The following is a 21,622-nucleotide window of genomic DNA, read 5'->3' as shown; positions in this document are numbered from 1 at the left end:
ACATACACACTTGTGCACACACGTGCAGTTCTGGGGGAGGCAGCCTGGAGCACGAGGAGGACGGGGTGGGGTCCCGTGCGGGCACCTTGCGTCCACCCAGCCTGTCTTGCCCGAGGGGCTCTAGCGGTCCTCCCGGATCAAGGTCTCTGCTCGGTTTGGGAGCGTTTGCCTGGGCGGCCCACTGCTGACCGCAGCTGCCGGGCGGAGGACCGCCCGCAGGCAGGGTTCACATCCAGCTCAGCCTTGGGTCAGCTGGTTGGCCCTTTCGCGGATGTGACCTGGACACCCTTGTCTGGACTCGTCTACCTGGGTGGAGGGCAGGGTGCCAGGCCGCAGCCCGTTTTCCTGCCCCCGCCCCACTGCTGCCCCCAGTCCTTGCTGAGCTCCGGCCTGACTCTCAGGCCCTCGAGCTCACGGCGGGGGTGCGGCGGTCCCTCTGGGGCCCGAGGGCCGCTCCCCGAGGCAGCTCTCCCTGCCCGATCCCTTCCCGAGCACCCAGACAGTTGGTGTGACCCTGGGGGCCCTGAGACCCCCGCCCCCATCGACCGGGCCTGCCTCTCCGCACAGTCCAGTGGACCGAGCGAGAGTGCGAGCTGGCACTGTGGGCCTTCCGGAAGTGGAAGTGGTACCAGTTCACATCATTGCGGGACCTGCTGTGGGGCAACGCCATCTTCCTCAAGGAGGCCAACGCCATCAGCGTGGAGCTCAAGAAGAAGGTGGGCCGGCCTCACCATGCCACGCCCCCGCCATGCCATGCCCTGCCCTGCCACGCCCCCGCCACGCCCATGCAGCCACGTTGATGCCACGCCCACGCCACACCCCTGTCACGCATGGCAGGCTCATGCCACGCCCTCGCCATGCCACACCACAGCCCATAGCAGGCCCTGCCGTGCCACACCACGCCACACCCTGCCATGACCCTGCCATGCCATGTCCCTTACACGCCACGCCCCACGTCCTGCTATGCCAAGCCCCCACCATGCCATCTGCACCGTCTGCCGTGGGCACCTTTCCAGCCCAGTAGGACCCCCAGCTGAGCGGCTCTGCCTCCCTAGGCTGAAAGGAGGCCAGTGCTGACCAAGGGGAGCGCGTAGGCAGGCTGGAGCGCGGGGGTAGTGGAGCTTCCTCTCCAGCCACAGGAAGGAGGCTATTCCGGGGCTGGGCTCCACCTCCAGGGGCTGACAGGTGTCATCTTCACCGGGCACAGGTCCAGTTTCAGTTTGTCCTCCTCACGGACACACTCTACTCCCCGCTGCCACCTGACCTGCTGCCCCCGGAGGCCGCCAAAGACCGAGAGACTCGCCCCTTCCCACGCACCATCGTGGCCGTGGAGGTCCAAGACCAGAAGAACGGGGCCACCCACTACTGGACGCTGGAGAAACTCAGGTGCGCAGGAGGCGGGGTGAACGCGGATGTCTGGCGGCTAGTTTTCCTGTTTCAGTGTCTTTTTAAATTGGAAGGAAGTACGCAGGATCCAGGCTTATGAAGGGATCTGTGTTCTGCTCTGCCAAAGCCAGGCTGAAGCTGGAGGAAGGGGTGGGTGAGGTGCTGGGGGGAGGAAGGCAGGTGCTCCTCTGCCTCGGGCGGAGCCTGGGCATGGCGGAGGGCAGGGCGGGTCCCCTGAGGACGGCCAGTCTGCCCTCCCCTCTGCCTCCAGGGCCCCACGCGCCCACCCTGCCGCATGTGCCTGACTCTTCCTGGGTGAAGGTGACTGGGCGGGGCTTTGCCTCAGGAGAAAAGTTTACTGTTGCTCAGCTTCCCCTGGAAGGAGGGACACCCGCATGCAGGGGAGGTGCAGGTGTTGGGGACGAAGGGGGGTCTCACTACGGCCTCTTCGAGGCGTTCGTGGGCATAGCTGGACAAGGTGAAGGGTGAGGACCGGCCGGTTAGAACAGTGCTGGAGGCTTGGGGCAGGGGCTGCCTGGTGGCCTGGCCCTGCACCCGGAGATTAGGGCAGGGGAACTGGCTGGTTGAGTGGGCTTGGGCCGGGTAAGGGGGTCTTTGCTGTGGGGAAAGGGTCTTCCCAGGCAGCGAGGCCCCAGAGACATCAGAACACTGTGAGACACAGGAAATGAAGAACACAGACGCAATCACACGTGCAGCCACGCACGTTCACACACGTGGTCCCGCTCACCCTCAAACGCAGGCACTTGCACACCAACCATGGATGTTCGCAGGCGCACCTGCCCCTGGCCTCCGAGCTGCAGCCACTCCTGGAAGATGAATGACCCCCCAGGCTCTTCCTGTTGCACCTGGGCCCCCCAAGGGAAATATCCCTCATGGGTGTCTCTCCCACGGCCTGCTGGTCTTCCAGGCTGATGACTTGGGAAATGCCTTGTTCCTCGTGTCCTATCACAACTCGTCCTTCGCTCAGCAGCTCCCGGGGCTCCGTGCTCGAGTCCGGGTCCCCCCCACCCTGGCTGGCCCCAGCCGCATCCTCTGCTGACACCCTGCAGCTGTCACTGGGGTTAACAGAAGTGTGTGGTGAACGTGTGTTGAACCGCAAGCCCCTTGCTCACGGTCAGCCGATTCCGAGGACTGTGGAGGGTCTGTCCGGCAAACGTGCTTGAGCCGAGGGCAACCCTGAGCAGGACGGTCTGCCCGGGCCCACGCTGACCTCTGCCCCGCAGGCAGCGGCTAGACCTGATGCGGGAGATGTATGACCGGGCGGCCGAGGTGCCCTCCAGCATCATCGAGGACTGTGACAACGTGGTGACCGGAGGAGACCCCTTCTACGACCGCTTCCCCTGGTTCCGGCTGGTGGGCAGGTGGGTGTCTGCCTCTGGACCGGGCTGAGAGATTGGGAGAAGACTGGTGGGTGACTGGGAGACTGGTGGGTGGCGGGGGCCTGGGCCCTGGCCCTGACACGAGGCGGGTGCTGGCCCTCCTCCATCCCGAATCCCCAACCCTGGTGCTCCCTGGTCTGAGTTCCCCCCCCCAACCCCATCATCCTCTCCACACACCAGCGGGCGCTGATGGGGAGGGGGTCTCCGCATTGCCACCCACCTCAGCTTCGGGGCCATAGCCCTCAGGCGACACCTGTCCATGGGTGAGAATGGGGCTTGGTCGGGCCTTCTGGGTCAGCGGTGGGGCGTGAGTGCTCCCAGAGCCCAGAGTCCACGCCTGTTGTTCCTGCCTCCTGGGCTGGGGGCTGCACCCAGCCCCTGCCCCCCGCGGGGCGTGGTTTCTGAGGCTTCAGTATGGCCAAGACCTCGTCCATGCCCGGCCAGGACCATGCCTGCCAGGACGTGCCGGGACCTTCGGGGCTGCGCACCGTCCCCACGGGCGGGTGTGCGTGTCCACGCCTGGGGACGGCGCACCTGGGCCACCTCGTCTTTGGAGGCGGTGCCCTCGGTGGTCTCTGTGTCGGCCGGGCCACACGCGGCCGCCCGCCCGCCCCACCCCGCCGCCCCCGAGGAGCCGGTGTTAACTTCTCTCTGTCTTGTCGCACTAACCCCAGTTCAGTCGTCTCTGGCTGCAACAGCTACCCTCTTCTCAACACATGCATGAGCGAGCGCATGGCTGCTCTCACCCCCTCCCCCACCTTCTCGAGCCCCGACTCCGACGCCACCGAGCCTGCCGAGGAGCAGAGCGTGGGGGAGGAGGAGGAGGAGGAGGAGGAGGAGGAGGAGGACCTGCAGGACGACGTCTTTCCGGAGCACGTGCTGTGCGACGGCCGGGACCCGTTTTACGACCGGCCCCCCCTGTTCAGTTTAGTAGGAAGGTTGGTGAGGTTGAGGACGGCATGCTGGGAAGGAACCAGCTCTTTTGCACAGGAGCACTGCTGTGGGCACCGTGGGCCACCGCAGGGCGCCGCTCTGGCGCGGGGGCAGGCAAGGGCTGGCCTCCCTGGGGAGCGAGTGAGGCCGCGAGTGCGCCCCTGGCCGTCCCGGGGAGGCCCAGCCGGGGAGGGTGGGGACCCAGTGACAGAGGAGGCAGGACGCCCCGGGGCACAGGCTCCACGCAGGGGGCCTGTCTCTGCAGAGAGGCCTCTGGAACCCCGGGGGGAGCCCCCACCCCCGTGCAGGGGGCTCGGGACGTTTGGAAAAGTGGGGGCAGGCATCCTTGCGCCCCCTCGCCCATCAGCTGAGGCTGCTGTCCCTCCTTCTGCTGTTTTCCAAAGGAGACAGAGGGTCCGGGTCTGCTCCCAGTGCCCCCCAGCCACCATCGTGGGAAGAGGAGCAGAACCTGGAGGAGGCCGTCGGGGGGCAGGGGGGTCTTGAAGGAAGGGCTGAGCCTGGCAGTGGGAGGGCCTCCCTCTGAAGCCCTGGGCAGCCTGGCCTCTCTCTGAGCCAGTCTCCATCTAAGATCGAGACCACCCCATCCCTCCTGACCTTCAGGCCGTCAGCACTGGAGACACGCTCCTGGCCTTGTGCCCTCCGGGGAGGTGCCCTTTCGTGGAGGAGAGGCAGGGATTAAGGGTTCCAGACAGGAGAGAGACCAGGTCCAGGAGGGGCACAGGGCTCGCCCTGCGGGCGGATGGGGCAAGCACAGTCCATCTGTGTTTCTGTCACACGGAACAGAAGCCAGGAGGAGAGGTCTAGAAACCTCGGCTCACAGAGACTGAATTTACACATTCTGTGTCTGCCGAGGTGGAAGATAGCTTCAACAGCAACCTTTGTAGGAGTCTGGGATTGCTTCCTGGGCTAGGCTCAGGGGAGGTTTTGGAAGTCTTGACCTTGGAGCGCCAGTGCTGAAGCGGTGGCGAGGCTGGCCCCCAGATAACGGGGTTTGTTCTGGGAGCCCTTGGGTGCAGCTGCTGAAGTGGAAGCCCTCTGGTTCCTCTGGGAAGGAAGCAGGCTCTCTCGAGGGGGTCGCGGATTTATTCTGACTCGGTCTCCCTGAGTGGGGGCTGCTGGCCCCCTGGCTCTCTCCTGAGATGCTCCAGCCCAGCTTCCTGCCCTACTGACCCAAGCGAAGGTGTGACCCCCGGGGCTGGCCCCATGCGGCCTCTCAGAAAGCCCGGCTGCACAGGCCAGGGCAGCTGGGTGTCAGGCAGGTGTGGGGTCACTGGGAGAAATGGGGGTGGGTTCTTGCAGTCTCAGCCAGAAAGAGCTGGGTCCTTCCCACACTCCCCCCGTGATCTGGGATGTTACGAAACAACCACAACCAAAGCCGCGCGAGAGGCCAGCTCCCCACGCGGCCGTCTGCGAGGGGCTTCATTTGGAAACGTCCTGATTTTTCTGGTTTGGCAAGAATTGGCTTTTCCCGCGCAGCAGCTGTGCAGGCCCAGCCCTGAGAAGGACCCGTGTGTGGTTCCCTTTATCCTTCTGGTAGCCGCTGGCTCTCTCTCCAAAGCTTAAGCGAAATTGGGGCGCCCACTCTTGCCTCCCTCCGGAAAGGCTTCCGTGGCCCCAGCATGCGTCTGCACCTCACCAATCTCGTGGTTAGCGCCGCCTCCTCCGCTCCCCCACGCTCCGCCCCGGCCCCCACCTCTGCCGCCCCCTCTGTCCCTGGCGGGTCTCAGCCTGCTTCAAGGTGCCCTCGCTTCCGAGCACGGGGTCCCGGCGGGGGCCTGCTCCGAGTCCAGGGTCAGCCTGCGTGCCGCTGCGCTGGGGGGTGGGGTGGGCTGGCCCGGGGTGAGGAGGTGGGCCTGAGGGCTCAGTCTCCCCCGAGATCCTCCCCGCCTGGACCTTCGCTCTCAGAAGGGGGTTGGGCAGGGGAGCCGCAGAGAGAGGAGGTGAGGGGCTGACCGTCTGGGATGGACGGTCCCGGGGAAGGAGGACAGGTGCCCCCTACTAAGTGTAGGATCCAGGATTCTGGGCAGAAAAGCGCTGGGCCGGTGAGGCCGAGCTCCCTGGGTGTGCTCTGCGGGCCAGGCTGCTCAGCCCGAGTGGTCTCCAGCAAGGCGTCAGGCCACCGTGTGCGGGTGGGCGCACCGTGGCCGGTGGGGTCCTCCTCACAGGGCCAGGCTGCTCCGGCCCCTGGGGTGGTGGGCGCTGCCGTTCACTTGGGCGTCTGGAGGGCCCGGCCTCTACCCCTCGAGCCCCACCCTCTCCCATCCGCGTCAGTCGGGGTGGGCCTGGGGTCTTCCTGCCCCGACCCTCGAGGCTGGTGCTGGCACCAGGGGCAGGGGCTGTCAGGCCCGGGGGTCCCTTCGGGGTAAAGGTGGTGTCATCGTCCTGGGGAGAGGGGCAGCTAGAAGAGAGGGTCCTGCCAGGCTGCCGTGCCCTCTGGAAGCCCTCGCCCAGGGCTGCGTCTGATACGTGTGCGAACCTGCCTGGTACCCCCAGAAGTGTGGGGACCAGAGCCCCCCACGGCCGGCAGTGAGGTTCAGAGAGGGCGAGCGTGGCCGTGGACTCGGGCGTCTTTTTCTCTGTGAAACCCCAACCTCCAGCCAGGGGGGCCCTTGAAGCCCCCAGCCCTGCTGTTTACCATACCCTAAGCGTCTGGGTTTTCTTTCCTTTCCGATGTGGGAAAATCCCGTGATCCGATGCGGGGAAATCCCGGAGATGGGGACAGACTTGATTTGCCTAACGAACCTTGAGTAAGCCGGTGGGCGCTGGGGTGCGGAGCCCACAGCCAGGAGCTGCCCCAGAGCCGGCCTGGTCCCGCCCCAGCCGAGCCCCCAGACTTGCTGTCCCTCGGCCTCCGTCTCCACCTGCGGGACGGGCTGCGGAAGCTGTGGTTCGCCAGCCCCAGCACCACTGCTTAGACCTCCGGTGCTGTGTTTGAGCCCCTAGAAAGACAACGCCCCCAGTCCAGCTGAGGCATGCCGTTGGGGAGGGAGCCCCAATGTCTGTGTTGAGGTTGAGTAGAGGGGACCCCCGCCGCCTGCTGCGTGGTGCTGGGGGCTCCAGCGCCGGCCTGGGTGGGCCCACAGGGGCCGTCACACATGGTTTCTCCCCTGGAGCTTTCGGTGGCAGGCTGCCAGTGGGATGGTTTGAGCCTTAGGACTCACGGGGTGCGGCCCCCTTCGATGGGAGGGCCCTGTGGCAGGAGGCGCCCCCTGGAGACCGCAGGGGGCGTGTGCAGCCGCGCGGCCGTCGGGGAGCAGGGACGCCTGCCTGCCGCGGCCCTGCTGTGACTGCCTAGGACTGCCTAGGGCCTGGCCTCCATGGGCTCAGGAGCAAGAGGGCTGACCTCCTTCCTCTCATTGCCCCTCAGGGTGGTCCCGGGTCCCCTGCAGGGTGCTGCAAGAGGCCATCAGGGAGCCGGGAGCCAGCGCCCGGGGGGCTGCCCCCTGAGCCTTCCAGGAGGCGGCCCCGAGCCTAGAGGGCCCTCCTGGCTGGTGGCCCTTGGACAGCCTGACGCTCTGCCTCAGGAAGGCATTGTGCCCTCACTAGCCCACAACCGAGGCGGTGTGCCCTCCCCGTGGGTCCTCCTGTGGGTCCCTGCAGGGTGCAGGGGTGTGGGCAGGCCCCCCGCCCAGCGCCTGGGGCTCCGGGAAGTCTCCCGACCCTGCTTTCTGCAGAAGGCTGTGCCCAGGGGCAGGCAGGGCTGGAGGGCAGCGCTGACTGGGCCCCACACCTGGGGGCTGCCCCACCCAGTCCCCTCAGCCCTCTGGGGCAGGACGGGGCGGCTGGGCCTCAGGCGAGCAGAGCCGGCTCTGTGTCTGAGTCCTTGCCTTGTGCTTCCCCTTCTGGACCCCGTGACTTGGCTCATTTCATGGTCGCCCCCCCCCCCCACCCCCGGTTTCCATCAGAGAAGCTGGGCCAGGAGCCCAGGTGCCTGGGAGGGGAGGCTCCCCGTCCTGTCCGAGGTGGGTGCCGGGCGATGCCCTCTGCGACTTGGGTGAGGCCTTCCATTCTCCGGGCTCCAGCGTCTCTTGCTGGCTTCTGCTTACCTGTATAGTGGCCGGGGCAGTGGGCCTTAGTGCCCGCGTGCCCCCGGTTGGGCAGAGGTGCCCCTCATCCAGTGAGCGCACTGAAGGGAGAGGCCACGGGGCGTCCTCAGAGAGGCGTGTGCTGGGGAGGGGGCTTCCGCCTGCTGGAGGGCAGGGGGCTGCAATGGCAGGCCCTGGGAGGCTGCACCCTGGGGCGCCTGGGGCCCAGCTCAGCCTTCGGGGGCCCAGAAAGCAAAACCAGTCAACAGAGGTTGTGCCTACTGGTATATTCGGGCCAATGGGGAGAGCTGTGCAGAAAGCGGCCCGGAGGCTGAGACGTGGGTGGCCGTGCAGAGGGAGCAGACAGACTGGGGTGTGAGGCCAGAATGGGGCTGGGCCCACAGCAGGGGCTGGGGCGCCTGTCGGATGCAAAGAGCTCTGAGGCTGCGATGGGTGGGGTCTGCTCAGATCTCAGGTCCCCTCTGGCAGCCGTGGAGGCCATAGAGGAGGGAGGCCAGGGCTGATGGGCCGGGTGATGGGTTTCAGAGAGACTCGAGGCAGAGCTGAGAAACAAGCGAGGATGGCGTGCAGGGTCCTGATCTCTGCCAGGGGAAGGCCGGCGGTGGCCAGGCCGGGAGCCCACCAGAGAGGGGACGCAGGGCCCTGGGGGCAGCCGTGCCCCCAGCCTGCGGCCACGGGGCTTGCAGAGCGGTGACCCCAGCCTGGATGAGGGGCGGGGCGACGGACGATGCACCTCTCCTCCTGTCCCCTAGCGCCCCCACCCCACCCAGACCACTGCCCAGACCCCCACCTCAACTGCCCGCACCTCTGTCCCCCCTGGGCCCCCTCACCCCACCCCCTGCACTTCCTCCCCAGCACCTCCCACCATCCGGCTCCAAATCCTGCCCCTCCGCCAGGACCACACCCTGAAGTCCCCCCACCCCCAGAGCTCAGGGTTGCCAGGTCTGTGCCTTTGGGCTGGAGTGGAGGGCAGAGCACAGCTGGAAACCAGGGTGCTCCCTCAAAGGGGGTCCCCCCGAGGAGGACACACCTCAAGGAGGGCACGTCCCCAAGGAGGGTGATCCCCCCAACGAGGGGGGTGTCCCGTGCAAGGAGGGCGCCCTGAACGGAAGGGAGTTGTGCTCACCTGCCCACCCGCGGGGCAGCACAGGCTCTGTCCTCCGCTGCCCGTGAGATCCCGCAGGTCGACCGGCTCAGGGAGGGGGTGCCACGGGGTGACGTGGCCTCTGGCCCACCTGTCCTGGCACTAGCTGGGTGAACAGCTGAGCTGCCGGGAGAGGGGGGCTCTGGGCCCTGGGGCTGGTGGGGCCGTGCCAGGCAGTGCTGCTGCGTCTGGGGCATCCTCGGGGCTCCGTTCAGCCCTCCTCCGGGACCCTGGCTGACGTCATGGAGCTCTCGCCCCTTGTGTTCCTGGAGAGGCTCACAGGGAGCCCTGAGCCGTCTTTCGCCATCTGAGGCCCTCTGTGGGGTCCGCGAGTGTCAGGGGCTCCTGGGAAATGGGCAGGGGAGACGGGGGCATCGGCACCAGCGTGAGGGTCGTAGGTCAGCGAGGCGGTCCCTGGTCGTCTTCCTTGAAGCAGGCTGAGCCCTCCTCCTCCCTGTCCTCTGCTCAGACCGCCCCCTCACCTCCGCGCCCTCCCGCCCCACTGCCTGTCCGCTCCTGCCCCCACCGCCCTGGCTGCCCCCGCCTGGCTGCCCGCTCCCCTCTGCTTCGCAGTGCTGTGTCGTGAGCCCGCCCTGCCGCCTCTGCCGCCGCCCGGCGCGGTGCCCAGTGGGCGGCGCTGATGGCGGCCTCTCCCCCAGGGCCTTCGTGTACCTCAGCAACCTGCTGTACCCCGTGCCGCTGGTGCACCGCGTGGCCGTCGTCAGCGAGAAGGGCGAGGTGAAGGGCTTCCTGCGCGTGGCCGTGCAGGCCATCTCAGGTGCGTGCAGGCGGCCCGGGCGGGGTCTGTCCCTCCTCCGACGGGGCCCCCGGGCTGGGGGAGGCCTCCGCAGCCTTGCGTGGTGGTCTGCGTGCAGCCAGCCTCCTCCGTCTCTCCCTGAGAGAGAAGCCCTGCTGCCCGGCACTCGGCTCGGGCCCCTGGGGCTCCTCCTGGTCATCTGGAGCCTTCAGAGCTGCGCCGGCCGAGCCCGGGGCTGGCTGAAACCCCTCCGGCTCGGGGCCCCCACCAGGCAGCCTGCAGACCCACCCTGGTGCAGAAGTGCCCCCCACGCCCCCACCGTGGTCTCAGCCCCAGGACGGTGTGCAGACTCCAGCCCTTGGTCCCCCAGCCTTCCCGACTCCCCAGCACTGCCCCCTTTGGAGTGCGTGGCCGCTCGGGTGCAGACCTGTTTCCCCAGAGGCCGTGAGCCCCTGCCCACTGCCGGCCAGCTGGTCCAGCCCCCCACTGAGAAGCAGATGCCCCTCACTGCCCAGTCCCCTCCCGGCCGCCCCTCCGGGCTGAGGACAACCACCCCAAGGAGGGCTTCGGGTTTGCTGGGTTTGCCCCTCTGAAAGTGGGTCCTCTGTGAAGCTTCTTAGAAAGGAGTGTGGAGAGATGCTTGGAGGACGTGTTGGGGACTGCTCGGCTGGAGGGTCCCTCTACTGCGATGGCCAGCGTTCCCTTCTCCGCCTCCAGCCCCCGGCATCTCCTCGGGCCTCTTCCTCCCCTCCCTGAGGCTTGGCCCGGGCACCCTGGATGCCCTGTGTGTGGCTGCCGAGGGCCCAGGCCGGGACGGGGGCACGGAGCGTGAGCAGCACGGGGGGCCTGCTCGCCCGCTGGGTGGCCCGTGAGTGCGCGCTCTGGATGTCTGGACCCCTGTGCCGGGCTCTCGCTTCCCCACGATCCCAAGCGCTCTTTCCAGCTCCTCCAGCCGTGTGACCACGGTGCTGAGGGCCCTGGGGATGCGGCTGAGAAGGGGAGCCTGGGGGTGGGCTGGCTTTAGGGACGAGCCAGGTGATGGCGATGCTGGGGCTTCCAGTGCCGCCCTCCTCCCCTGAGGGCACCCTGGCCCTCTTGACGCCTCATCCTCCCCGGGCTCTTCCTGGCCCTTCCTGATCCCTCAGCCCCTGTAGAGCAGGCCCACCTTGCCGGCCGCTTCGTAGACAGACAGGTCGGTGCTGTGTGTGTTTGGGCCACACCCGACATCCCCCGTGTGGTGGCTGAGCTGGAGGAGACAGTCATCCCTGCCGCGTCCCCCCGCCGTGGCAGGAGCCCTCCTGTGCACTTGCCGACCCTGGGCGGTGGTGGGATAGAGCCCTGGGCCCTCAGGCAGCCGGCGTGGACATCCTGGTGGTGGTCGCACCCCCACAGGGCCCCAGAACAGAGGGTCGGAGCCCCCTGGCGTCTGTGAAGTCTCCTGCAGTGGCGTCCAGCCAGAGTGGCTGGAGCTGGGGGCTTGGGGGCCTGGAGGGGCCAGGACTAGGGGCCTTCAGGCGGCAGGAGAAGGGTTTGGTTTTGTCCCAGGCAGTAGGGAACCCTGCACACTGGGAGAATGGGGTGTGAGAGCGTGGGGGCTTTGAGTATCCAGCTGCGTGTTGGGGGAGGGGGAAGGGGATCCAGAAGACCCTAGGTTCTTCTGCAGCAGCTGAGTCTGGGGGCAGGACTTGACGGGGGGCAGAGGTAGAAAGCTTGGCTCTGACAAGTTGGAGTTCATGGCCCCTTCAGAGCGGCTGTGCCTATGACGTGGCTGCCGCTGGGCCCTGGGGCAGCAGAGGTGGGCTTTCAGGGTGCCCGGGACACACCCTGGTCATTCAGGGCCCCTTGGCCAAGTCTGGGAGCCCCTAGGCGGGTCGGAGCCCCACCTGGTTCCCACGTCGCCCCCCCCCCGCACCCCCCCCAGCACTCAGCCTGGATGCCCTCTCCCGCCTGGGGACAAGCTGGGCCTGACCCTCCGCTCTGTCCTGTTTCAGCCGACGAGGAGGCCCCTGACTACGGCTCCGGCGTCCGCCAGTCGGGAACAGCCAAAATCTCCTTTGACGACCAGCATTTTGAGAAGGTAGTGGTGCGACCACAGATGCCACCAGACGGGCCCCCAGCCCTGCGGGGCCTCAGGGAGGGGGGAGGATGGCGTCTTCCTTGCAGGCGCCCTTCCTGCCCTCGGGTAAGAGCCCCCAGCCCGGGCGGCTCCTTGAACCTTGGTGCTCTGAGGCCTTGGGCCCAGGGCCCCCCAGTCCCTCTCAGAGAGGTCGTCAGTGCTGGGCCTCACAGGCGGGGCACGGGGCGTCCAGCAGTGCAGGGAGGGCCCAGGGTGGGGGCGGTGGGGGCCATGTGGGCAACTGGTGGGGGCGCTGGCCAGGCCCTGAAAGCCGCTGGGAGAGTCTCCCTGCGTCCTGCCCAGGCAGGGGGAGCAGTGGGCGGGGCTGAGAGAGGGGTCCTGGCTCGGGTGGGCGGGGCTGAGGGAGGGGAAGGAGCTGAGGAAGGGGTCCTGGCTGGGGTGGGGGCAGAACTGAACCCCAGAGATGTGTCCCACCTTCCTTTCCCTCTTCCTAGACTAACATAGCCCTGAGAACCTGGGAACGAGGCCTGGGGAGGGGTAGGCCCACGGCACGGGCGAGCCTGGGTGGGCGCTCAGGGTCCCCGGCAGCGCTCTGTCCGACCCCGCCCCCGCCTGCACAGTTCCAGGCCGAGTCCTGCCCCGGGGTGGGCATGTCCCGCTCAGGGACCTCCCAGGAGGAGCTGCGGATTGTGGAAGGTCAGGGCCAGGCCGCAGACTCCGGGCCCTCAGCCGACGAGGTCAACAACAACACCTGTTCAGGTGGGTCCCCGCGGCCCGCCTCTTGGCCCGCATGCGTGCTGCAGGCCAGTTCCCAAGCCCGGGCTCAGCACCTCGGGTCCCTCCACGCCCCTCTGCCCTTGGCTCCCAGCAGCGGTGACCCCGGAAGGCCTCCTGGACAGCCCTGAGAAAGCCGCCCTGGATGGGCCCCTGGACGCCGCCCTGGACCACCTCGGCCTGGGCAGCACCTTCACCTTCCGCGTGACCGTCCTGCAGGCGTCCAGCATATCCGCTGAATATGCCGACATCTTCTGCCAGTTCAAGTGAGCCTTTTACCCAGGCTGTGCGGGTGGGCCTTGGCAAGGTGCGGGGGGGGCGGGGGCACATGGTGCCCCCCGGAGGCTGAGGTGCCCGTGCCCAGGCCCTGCACTCACCGAGCATCTCCTCCTGGTTCGCAGCTTCATCCATCGCCATGACGAGGCCTTCTCTACGGAGCCCCTGAAGAACACGGGGAGGGGACCCCCGCTCGGCTTCTACCACGTCCAAAACGTGCGTCCTCAGGGCCCCCCGCCCCCGCCGTGACCCACCCTCCCGGGGCCCTGGCTCTGCGGGCCTCCCTGAAACCCCCGAGTTGCTTTTACTTGGTCCCAGCTTCTCCTCCTGAGCACCAGCCCCGGACTGGGCATGAGGACAGAGGACCTCGGACACCAGGCGCGGGCACGTGTGCTCCTGCTGGGCAGTAGGGGCTTTGGGGGGCTTAAGACTGGGGGTGGGGGCAGCCCGGAGTCCCCGAGGGCCCCTGTGGCGAGCCTCGGCCGAATGTGGATGTGAAGGGTCTGGGGCCCAGCGAGGTCACCCTGGCTTGGTCCTGGGGACGAGGCGGGGCAGGGCAGGGCATGTGGAGGGCTGCAGGGTGGCCAGGCAGAAGCTGGAGAGGCCAAGGAACCCCGAGCCTGGAAGAACTGGCAGACAAGGGGGACACGGTTCAACACGCAACTCGAGCCAGGCTGTCAGGAGAGCAGGGGACTCTGCTCTGAGGAGGGGAAAAGGCCCTGACCGAAGCCACTGGGTCACCAGGCCTCGGGGCCCAGGCGGCCAGTGTGAATTGGACCTGAGCTGTGGATATGCCCTGAGCAGCCACCCCGGCCTGGCTCAGAAGGGCCCTGTGAACTGTGGCCCATCCTGCCCCTCAGGGACGAGGGGCTCTGGTGGCCTCTAAGCCAGGGAGGCAGGGCCAGCTCTGCCAGGGCGCTGCGTGGGTTCCTTCCCTGGTGGCCCAGCAGGACCCCTCAGCCCAGGGGCTGCCCGCCTCAGCCCCAGAGGCTTAAGCCCGAGAGCCTGGTGGGCTCCATGCTCCCTCTGAGGCTGCGACGAGAACCAGTTGCCACCCTCTCGTGGACGGCCGCCTTCCCCAGGATCCTCACATCGTGTCCCACACGGGCCTATGCCCAAGAGTCCCCTTCCTACAAGAATACTGGGCCTTTGGGGTCCCCGGCGACCTCATTCTAGCTCGATCGCCTCTGTGGAGACCCTTCTGTAACATATGCTTCAACACATGGGATGCGGGTGGCGGGTGGTGGGCGGGTCCGGGGGTACACAGTTCAACCCACAATGCCGGGCGAGTGGACGAGAGCCCGAGGGGGTTCAGACCGGCTCGCAGAGACCCATCCTCCAGGTCTGTGATCTGAAAGAGCAGCTGAGCCCAGGGGCCCTCAGCCCTTCAGTCCTGGGGGCAGAGCCCTTGGGCCGGCCCGCAGTGGCGGGTCCACAGGGCGTGTGGAGGAGCAGGCTGGGCAGACCCAGGCGAGGTCAGCCCCGGGCTCTCTGGTCTGGGCCTGCGGTGCCGGCTGCTCCACGGAGGCTGAGCTCTCCCCTCCCTGACTGTCCGTCCCGCCCCCCAACCAGATTGCGGTGGAGGTGACCAGGTCCTTCATCGAGTACATCAAGAGCCAGCCCCTCGTGTTCGAGGTCTTCGGGCACTACCAGCAGCACCCGTTCCCGCCCCTCTGCAAGGACGTGCTCAGGTCAGCAGGCCGCTGGGCCCTGGACAGGCCCTGGACAGGCTTTGGAGCCGTCTGCGGCCGGACACGGGGCGGGTCAGAGATGGCCCCACGGGGCTGAGGAGGGGTCTCAGAGGGTCACTGTCAGAACCTTGGTCGTGTCCTGGGGCTCAGGGAAGCCATGCAGGGCTGGCGGGGGCAACCACCTGCCCTGCTCCCGAGTCCTCTGCCCCCCCAGGTGGGATGGGGGCGACTGGCCCGGCTCCCTCCCCTGCCTGGAGCTCTCAGGGTGGGACCCCGTGTGTGGGGAGAGCAGCCCACAGGCATCGGGGCCCCTTGTTGCCGCCTCCGGGCACCCTCTGAGCTGATGTGCGGGACCCAGGGCGAGTGTTGGCAGAGCAGGCTGGAGGGGCTGGTTCCAGGGCTCGCCTGTCCTGGGGACGGGAGGGGCCTGCCTAGATTCCCGGGGCCTCCTGGGGCCTCCTGGGGGGTCTCGGGTTCTAGGGTGCCCCCTCCCCGGCTGGTGGAGGCCTGGCGTCAGGCCTTTCCCCGGCCCCGTGGGAGGGGCACCAGTCTCCAGTCACTCCCGGTCACTCTCCCCACTCTCCCCACCTCTGTCCGCACAGCCCCCTGAGGCCCTCTCGCCGCCACTTCCCACGGGTCATGCCGCTGTCCAAGCCAGGTAGGTGGGGCTCTCCCGGGTGCAGGGGTGCCCATGTGGGCCAGCCGCCCTTGGCTGAGTGCAGTCCTGTGGGGGCGTCTCTGCCCCCTAGCCTCCTGGCACCACCCTGCCCACCCCCTCCGCTGGCCCTCCGGAGGCCCCATGGAGTCAGGACTCCATGCCAGAGCGGGGGCCACAGAGGGACATCCAGGAGGCTGCCTGCGGCTGGGGATGAGGGCCGGGGGCTCCCAGGGGGCTGGGCCCTGTGAACTGAGCCTGCAGGACGGACACGGTCTGAGAGGAAAGGCGGGCCTGGAAGCCGCTTCCCGGGGGCAAGGCTGGAGGTGGGCGAGCCCGGGAAGTCCCTGGAGGAAGGGTCCTGGGAGGTCAGCCCGCGCCTGGCGCCCATAGCAGAGGGGCTGTGGGCAGAGGTGGCTGGGCACATGGGGCATGGAGCCTGTGTGTTGGGAGCAGCGGCACGTGTAGGGCAGGGGCCTGGGGCTGGGGCCTCTCTGTGCTGGAGGCAGGTGCTTGGCATGGCCGAGGGGTCCTGGGTGGGTCGTGGGGCCTCAGAGCATGTGTGGCTCCAGCCACTGCCTGTGCCCAGCTACGTGGGGCTGCCGGCTCCTCCCGCCTGGCATGGATGAGCCTCAGTCACGCCCGCCCCCCCGGGTGGTGGCCAAGGCCCGTCTGTACCCTGGGGTCATTCCCCGTGGAGGGCAGTGTTCTCACCGCTGCTGGGGGTCTGCTCCACGCCTCCTCTGCGCGCCCTCAGCCGCGAGCGGTCAGTTTGCCCCGCGTTTTCTCCCGGTCCCCCAGTGCCGGCCACCAAGCTCAGCACGCTGACGCGACCCTGCCCGGGCCCCTGCCACTGCAAGTACGACCTGCTGGTCTACTTCGAGATCTGCGAGCTGGAGGCCAACGGCGAGTGAGTCCGGAGCCGTGCTGCCCGCGCGCGGCTGAGCGGGGGTCCGCGGGATGTGCGAGGAGGAGGGGCCTAGGGCAGCGGGTGGTTCACCTGCCCTCTGCTCTGCCGCGGGGGCCGGCCGTCTGTGCTGCGCGCGGCGGGGCGGGGCCGGGCACGCCCTCAGACCTGCCACCTCTTTCCCAGCTACATCCCCGCAGTGGTGGATCACCGCGGCGGCATGCCGTGCATGGGGACCTTCCTGCTCCACCAGGTGCGGAGACCTCGCTGCCCCGCCCGCCCCGAGCCCCCATCCCACCCCTGCCCCGAGCCCCGCCCCCAGCCCCCGGCCCCACCCCGCCCCGCCCCCCAACTCACCCCCGCCCCACCCGGCCTACCGGCGACTGACTGTGTTCTCTTCCCTGGTGCCCGGCAGGGCATCCAGAGACGGATCACCGTGACCCTGCTGCACGAGACGGGCAGCCACATCCGCTGGAAGGAAGTGCGGGAGCTGGTGGTGGGTGAGTGAGGGCTAGGTGTGTGGCGGCAACACAGGCCGCACTCAGCCCCAGACCCGGCTCCACTCCTGTTGCTGTGCGGTTTTGGCTGACTCACTTAACCTGGGTGCCTCAGCCCCTCACCTGAAGAGAGGCGCAGGGACTCAGGTGGTGATTCCAGACTTCTGTTTAATCACCGTGCTAGCTTGCTAGGGCTGTCGTGAGGAAGTCCCAAACTCCAGATGGCTTGAAACCACAGAAGTTGATCCCATCACATTGTGGATAAGTCCTATGATGAGGGTGTCAGCAGCTCGGCCATGCTTCCTTGAAGCCCCAGGGGAGGTCCTTCCTCCCCCCTCCAGCTTCTGGTGGTTTGTGGGGACCCCTTGTGGACGCGTCACCCCAATCCTCTGTCTTCACGGGGCCTGGATACTTAGATGAGGGCCCACCCAGTCCAGCATGACAGCGTCTCAACTGCTTACGTCTGCCAAGAGCCTGTTTGCACGTGCGGTCACGTTCTGAAGTTCTGGGGGTCAGGACCACAGCACATCTCTGAGGGGACCCAATTCAGCTCACAGTGCCAGGGGCTTAGATGCTTTCTCCCATGAACTCTTCTGTCTTGGAAATGTTCCCTTTGCTGACTCTTTGCAAAGAATCTGTCTTCCCAGTTTCCGTTCAAAGACAGGGACCGCCATCCCTCCCAGGATGGACCGCCGTCCGTCCTCAGCATGAAGCCACCTCCCCACCCCACGGCCCTGGAGCTGAGGGACCTCCGAGGCCTCGCCCCGGGTGTTGCTGTGGCCCTGGGTATCAGCCCAAGGGCACTGTCCCTGGGTCTGGGGAGTGGCTCTGAGGATGTAGTAGCAAGAATGTGATGGGGTCCCGTCGTCCTGCGTCACTAGGTCAGGATCGCAGACCGCGGGGTTCTGGGGGCCCCAGGACAAACGTTTCATTTTAGCTGTTCCGCATCTTCTTTCCACACCAATCAGAAGAACAGCAGAACGAGCGCACACACCCCTGTTGCAGATGTGGTCTGGGGGAGAGGCCCAGTGATTCCTTTCTGACTTAAGAAAGAAAACTCAGTATTACTTGTTTATTCCTCGAGGAGGCAGAGTGATCAAATTAACCATTACTATAAGAGTAAGAAGATCCCCTGGAGGAGGGCACGGCAACCCGCTCAAGTATGCTTGCCCGGAGAATCCCATGGACAGAGGAGCCCATGGGGTTGCAAAGAGTCAGACACGCCTGTCTGACTAAGCACATGCACTCAGGGGCGAGAAATGGGAAACGGAGGCGCCAGGCGGGAGTCCTGACTCTTGGCAGTTCTGGTGACTTTTGTAGACAGAGTCACCCCCTTGCCCCCACCACAAGTACAGGCATCTTAGAAGGCTTTGCTGGAACAGCCTTTGCAAGGAGACGTTTTTGACTGGTAGTGTTTCTCTTCATTTTTTTTTTAAGTATAAAAAGAGGGGAAACATCTTTTCCTTCTCATCTTGCCAAGATGTCCTCTTCCAATGAGTAGGAGGGCCTGTGGGTCCCAGGCTGGGTGATTGGAACCTATCAACTGGGGTGGGGAGATATTGCAAGAGTTACTTATAGCTGAGAAACCAAGAAGCTCAGAACTTAGGCTGCGGGAGGACGCCCCCTGACAGGCAGCACCTTGGGCAGCTGCAGACCCTGCGTGTGGTGCTGTTCAGTCACCGAACCACGTCTGACTCTGCAACTCCATGGACTGCAGCACGCCAGGCTTCCCTGTCCATTCACCAACTCCCGGAGTTGACTCACACTCATGTCCATCGAGACGGTGGTGCCATCCAACCATCTCATCCTCTGTGGTCCCCTTCTCCTCCCGCCCTCAATCTTTCCCAGTATCAGGGTCTTTTCCAAAGAGTCGGCTCTTCACATCAGGTGGCCAAAGTACTGGAGTTTCAGCTTCGGTATCAGTCCTTCCGATGAATATTCAGGACTGATTTCCTCTGGGATCGACTGGTTTGTTCTCCTTGCTGTCAAAGGGACTCTCAAGAGTCTTGTCCAGCACGAGAGTTCAGAAGCATAGATTCCTTGGTGCTCAGCCTTCTTTATGGTTCAGCTCTCACATCCTTACATGACTACTGGGAAAACCATAGCTTTGACCATACAGACCTTTGTCAGCAAAGTGATGTCTCTGCTTTTTAATACGGTGTCCAGGTTTGTCATAACTTTTCTTCCAAGGAGCAAGGATCTTTTAATTTCGTGGCTGCAGTCACCATCCACAGTGGTTTTGGAGCCCAGGAAAATAAATCTGCAGTTTCCACTTTTTCTCCATCTATTTGCCATGAAGTGATGGAACCAGTTGCTGTGATCTTGAGTTTTTTGAACGCTGAGTTTCAAGCCAGCTTCTTCACTCTCTTCTTCCACCCTCATCAAGAGGCTCTTTAGTTCCTCTTCAGTTTCTGCCACTAGGAGTGGTGTCACCTGCATCTCTGAGATTGTGGGTATTTCTCCCATCAGTCTTGATTCCAGCTGCAGACCCTGCGTGGGCCTCCCTGCCCCTCTTGGTGTTGCCTTTAGCCGGGTGCCCCTGTGGCTGTGTGGGGAGCCCTGTGGCACAGCCTTGTAGCTGGAAGCTCCTGCCCAGGAAGAGGTGGACAGCGGGGACCTGGTGTCCGCCTGCCCTCCTGGGAAGTGACGTGCAGCCCGCCCCGCTTCCCACAGGTCGCATCCGAAACACCCCGGAAACAGACGAGTCCCTGATCGACCCTAATATCTTGTCGCTCAGCATCCTCTCGTCTGGATACATCTGCCCAGCCCAGGATGACCGGTGAGTCCGCTTGGGGTTGGTGCTCTCTGGAGGAGGGCCCGGAGTGTGTTCTCAGCCCCCCACCTGGCCTGCCTGGCTGCGCTGGGCCCTGAGCTCTCCAGGCCCTTCTTCCTGGCCCTCCAGGAGGTGGTGCAGGGAGGGGCCCCTGGTGAGCTGTCGCTTGGTCACCTGATGGAGGGGCACACAGGCATTTGCTGGCAGAGGAGCTGGGTCCTCAGGACTCTTGCGGCCGGGAGGCAGCATGGGGCGGGTGAGCGGGCTGGACTTTCCGGCCACGCTGCTGCGGGCACATGTCCCCTTTAGCAGGCGTCCTCCCTGCGGCCCAGGGTCCTGGAGCAGCTCAGGGTCAAGCTGGCCAGTGGTCTGGCATCCTGGGGTGGGGGTGTGCCCAACAGCATGGCTTGGCACACACTCCTCCTCACTGGGTTTGCCGGGCTTGGGGGTTTTGGGGGAGAGGCCTCTGGGGGCCAGGCTGGGGCAGACAGCTCCCTGCCAGAGCCGCCCTCCTGGGGGGACGTTGGTAGGCTTGGCTCTGTCTGAGACGCTGCTTTCTGGGGGCGTGGGGACATGGGGAGGGGGCTCCCAAGTTCTGAAGGCTCGACCTGGCCTAAGAGGCAGAAGCCAAGAGCTGACCCCAAGCTCCAGCTGCGGGCGTCTCCACGGGCTCCTGTGCCGCGTTCGTACGAAGTATCTTGAGCGCTGGGTGCACTGGAGTGGGTGGGGCCCCCTTTGCCAGGGGAGCTGGATCCATAAGAATAAAGGGTCTTGGTCCAGACAGAGCTGGGCTTCCTCGCAGACTCCCCGGAGAGTGGGAAGCAACCCACAGGGGCAGGCATGGCTCTGTTCCAGTCCTGCCCCGGAACCTTCCAGAGGAAACGCAGCCTGCACTCGTGTCCAGAGGAGGGAGGGTTGGATGAGGATGCTGGGGGGTGTTCTCTCAGGGTGGGGGCACCATGACAGGCAGGCTGGGCTTACGGGAACGGGGGTGCGGCTCGTGCGGCAGGCCCGTTGCCGTGAGGACGCAACCTGGGGACACAGCAGAGGGCCTGGCGCCCTCTGCGTGGGCTGCCTGCGGGGACCCGGGCCTCTGAGGCCGGGACCCGGGGGTGGGGCTGAGGGGACCCGTGTCACCAGGGAGGGCTCTGGCACGCCAAGTACCTCTGGGGACCTGGAAAGTGACCTCAGCGTTCCCCCAGCCTCTAGCCCTCCCTTTCTCCTGGCAACGCCTCCATTCTTGGGCTAGAAGGCGCGTGGGCCAGAGAGGAGGAGGGTGTGGGTGCCTCTGGGACCGTATTTCTGGGCTCCCGTCCTCCGGCCGGCACAGTGGCTGTGGGGCACGTTCTGGGGAGCTTAGGGGGCTGGATCTCGGGTCAGTGGGGCTTTGGCTGAAAAGGTTCGCCCTGCTCCTGGAAGTCAGGAGGCCAGGCCTGTGCCCTGGGGACCGCGGGACGAGAGGCCAGCTCAGGTGCCGGAGGTCAGGGCCCTGGGGGCTCCAGGAAGCCCCCGGACCAGAGTCCCTGCCCGCAGCTGCTTTGGCCCTGCTTGACTTCTCCTCCTCCTGCTGTCTGACCCCAGCACGGCCCTGACCCGAGCCCCGCCCTGGGAAGAGTCTCGGGGACCCTCTCAGCAGGTGGCCCCAGGCGGGCGGCATGCGGAGGCTTGCTTGCCTCGCAGCAGCCCCCCACAAGGGCCCTCCTGTCCTCTAGACCCCGGCTGATGCCCTCAGAGCTCCGCGGGTGACAGGTCAGGCGCTCTCCCCGCCTGGAGACCCAGGCCAGCCTTGGGCCCTATGCCTCGGCTGCCCACCCGCTTTGCCACAGCCCCCGTCCCCCGACCCCCGCTCAGGGTCCCCAGGCTGTGTGGCCCCCTGGCTCCGACGGGCACCGCCTGCCGCGGACGCTTCTCCGCTCTGCCCCCCGCCTGCTCCGCTGCTGCTGCCCCCCGGCCCCCGCCCCCACTAACCTCTGATTGTTTGTGTTTTGCAGGCAGTTTCTTGATTCGGACATGCCTAGGTACCATCCGTGCCCCTGGTTTCTTTCAGCCTGCCCCCACTCCACAGCCCCGAGATCTCATTCCAGCTTGCGGGCCCCTCCACACTCGCTCACCTCCTCGTCTGTCTCTGCCGTCTTCTCCTCCCGTTTTATTTCCTTTTTCCTCTCCCCGTCACACCGCTTCCTCCCATCACCCTCCCCCCGTGGCTGAGCCCCCCGCCCTCCACTCTTGACCTTGGCTGCTTCGGTAGTTTCTGCCCTTGTAGATGCTGGCTGGCCTCCCCACTC

At 66.2% G+C, this 21,622-nt stretch overlaps 1 protein-coding gene across 16 annotated transcripts in view; it reads left to right on the top strand.

Annotated features, from left to right (window-relative positions):
• Positions 1 to 21,622, top strand: part of KIF1A (kinesin family member 1A) — an 89,254-nt gene that overhangs the window by 50,573 nt on the left and 17,059 nt on the right. For 6 of the 16 annotated variants that reach the window (XM_027538143.1, XM_027538139.1, XM_027538142.1 and 3 more), the window contains 16 exons: positions 568 to 716; positions 1,208 to 1,386; positions 2,631 to 2,768; positions 3,461 to 3,724; positions 9,590 to 9,708; positions 11,679 to 11,764; positions 12,385 to 12,523; positions 12,636 to 12,804; positions 12,940 to 13,030; positions 14,387 to 14,505; positions 15,108 to 15,163; positions 15,962 to 16,070; positions 16,254 to 16,320; positions 16,483 to 16,567; positions 19,238 to 19,343; positions 21,329 to 21,355. In XM_027538143.1, coding sequence (XP_027393944.1) covers positions 568 to 716; positions 1,208 to 1,386; positions 2,631 to 2,768; positions 3,461 to 3,724; positions 9,590 to 9,708; positions 11,679 to 11,764; positions 12,385 to 12,523; positions 12,636 to 12,804; positions 12,940 to 13,030; positions 14,387 to 14,505; positions 15,108 to 15,163; positions 15,962 to 16,070; positions 16,254 to 16,320; positions 16,483 to 16,567; positions 19,238 to 19,343; positions 21,329 to 21,355 — 1,903 coding nt within the window. The remainder of the gene's footprint in view (positions 1 to 567; positions 717 to 1,207; positions 1,387 to 2,630; positions 2,769 to 3,460; positions 3,725 to 9,589; positions 9,709 to 11,678; positions 11,765 to 12,384; positions 12,524 to 12,635; positions 12,805 to 12,939; positions 13,031 to 14,386; positions 14,506 to 15,107; positions 15,164 to 15,961; positions 16,071 to 16,253; positions 16,321 to 16,482; positions 16,568 to 19,237; positions 19,344 to 21,328; positions 21,356 to 21,622) is intronic. The other 10 variants (XM_027538152.1, XM_027538144.1, XM_027538141.1 and 7 more) reach the window with 3 other exon arrangements.

The sequence above is a fragment of the Bos indicus x Bos taurus genome, chromosome 3, assembly GCF_003369695.1.
Source record: "Bos indicus x Bos taurus breed Angus x Brahman F1 hybrid chromosome 3, Bos_hybrid_MaternalHap_v2.0, whole genome shotgun sequence".
NCBI classification, from domain to species: domain Eukaryota; kingdom Metazoa; phylum Chordata; class Mammalia; order Artiodactyla; family Bovidae; genus Bos; species Bos indicus x Bos taurus.
Note: the sequence above shows the minus strand (reverse complement) of the source record. Positions and strands in the feature narration are given on the sequence as shown.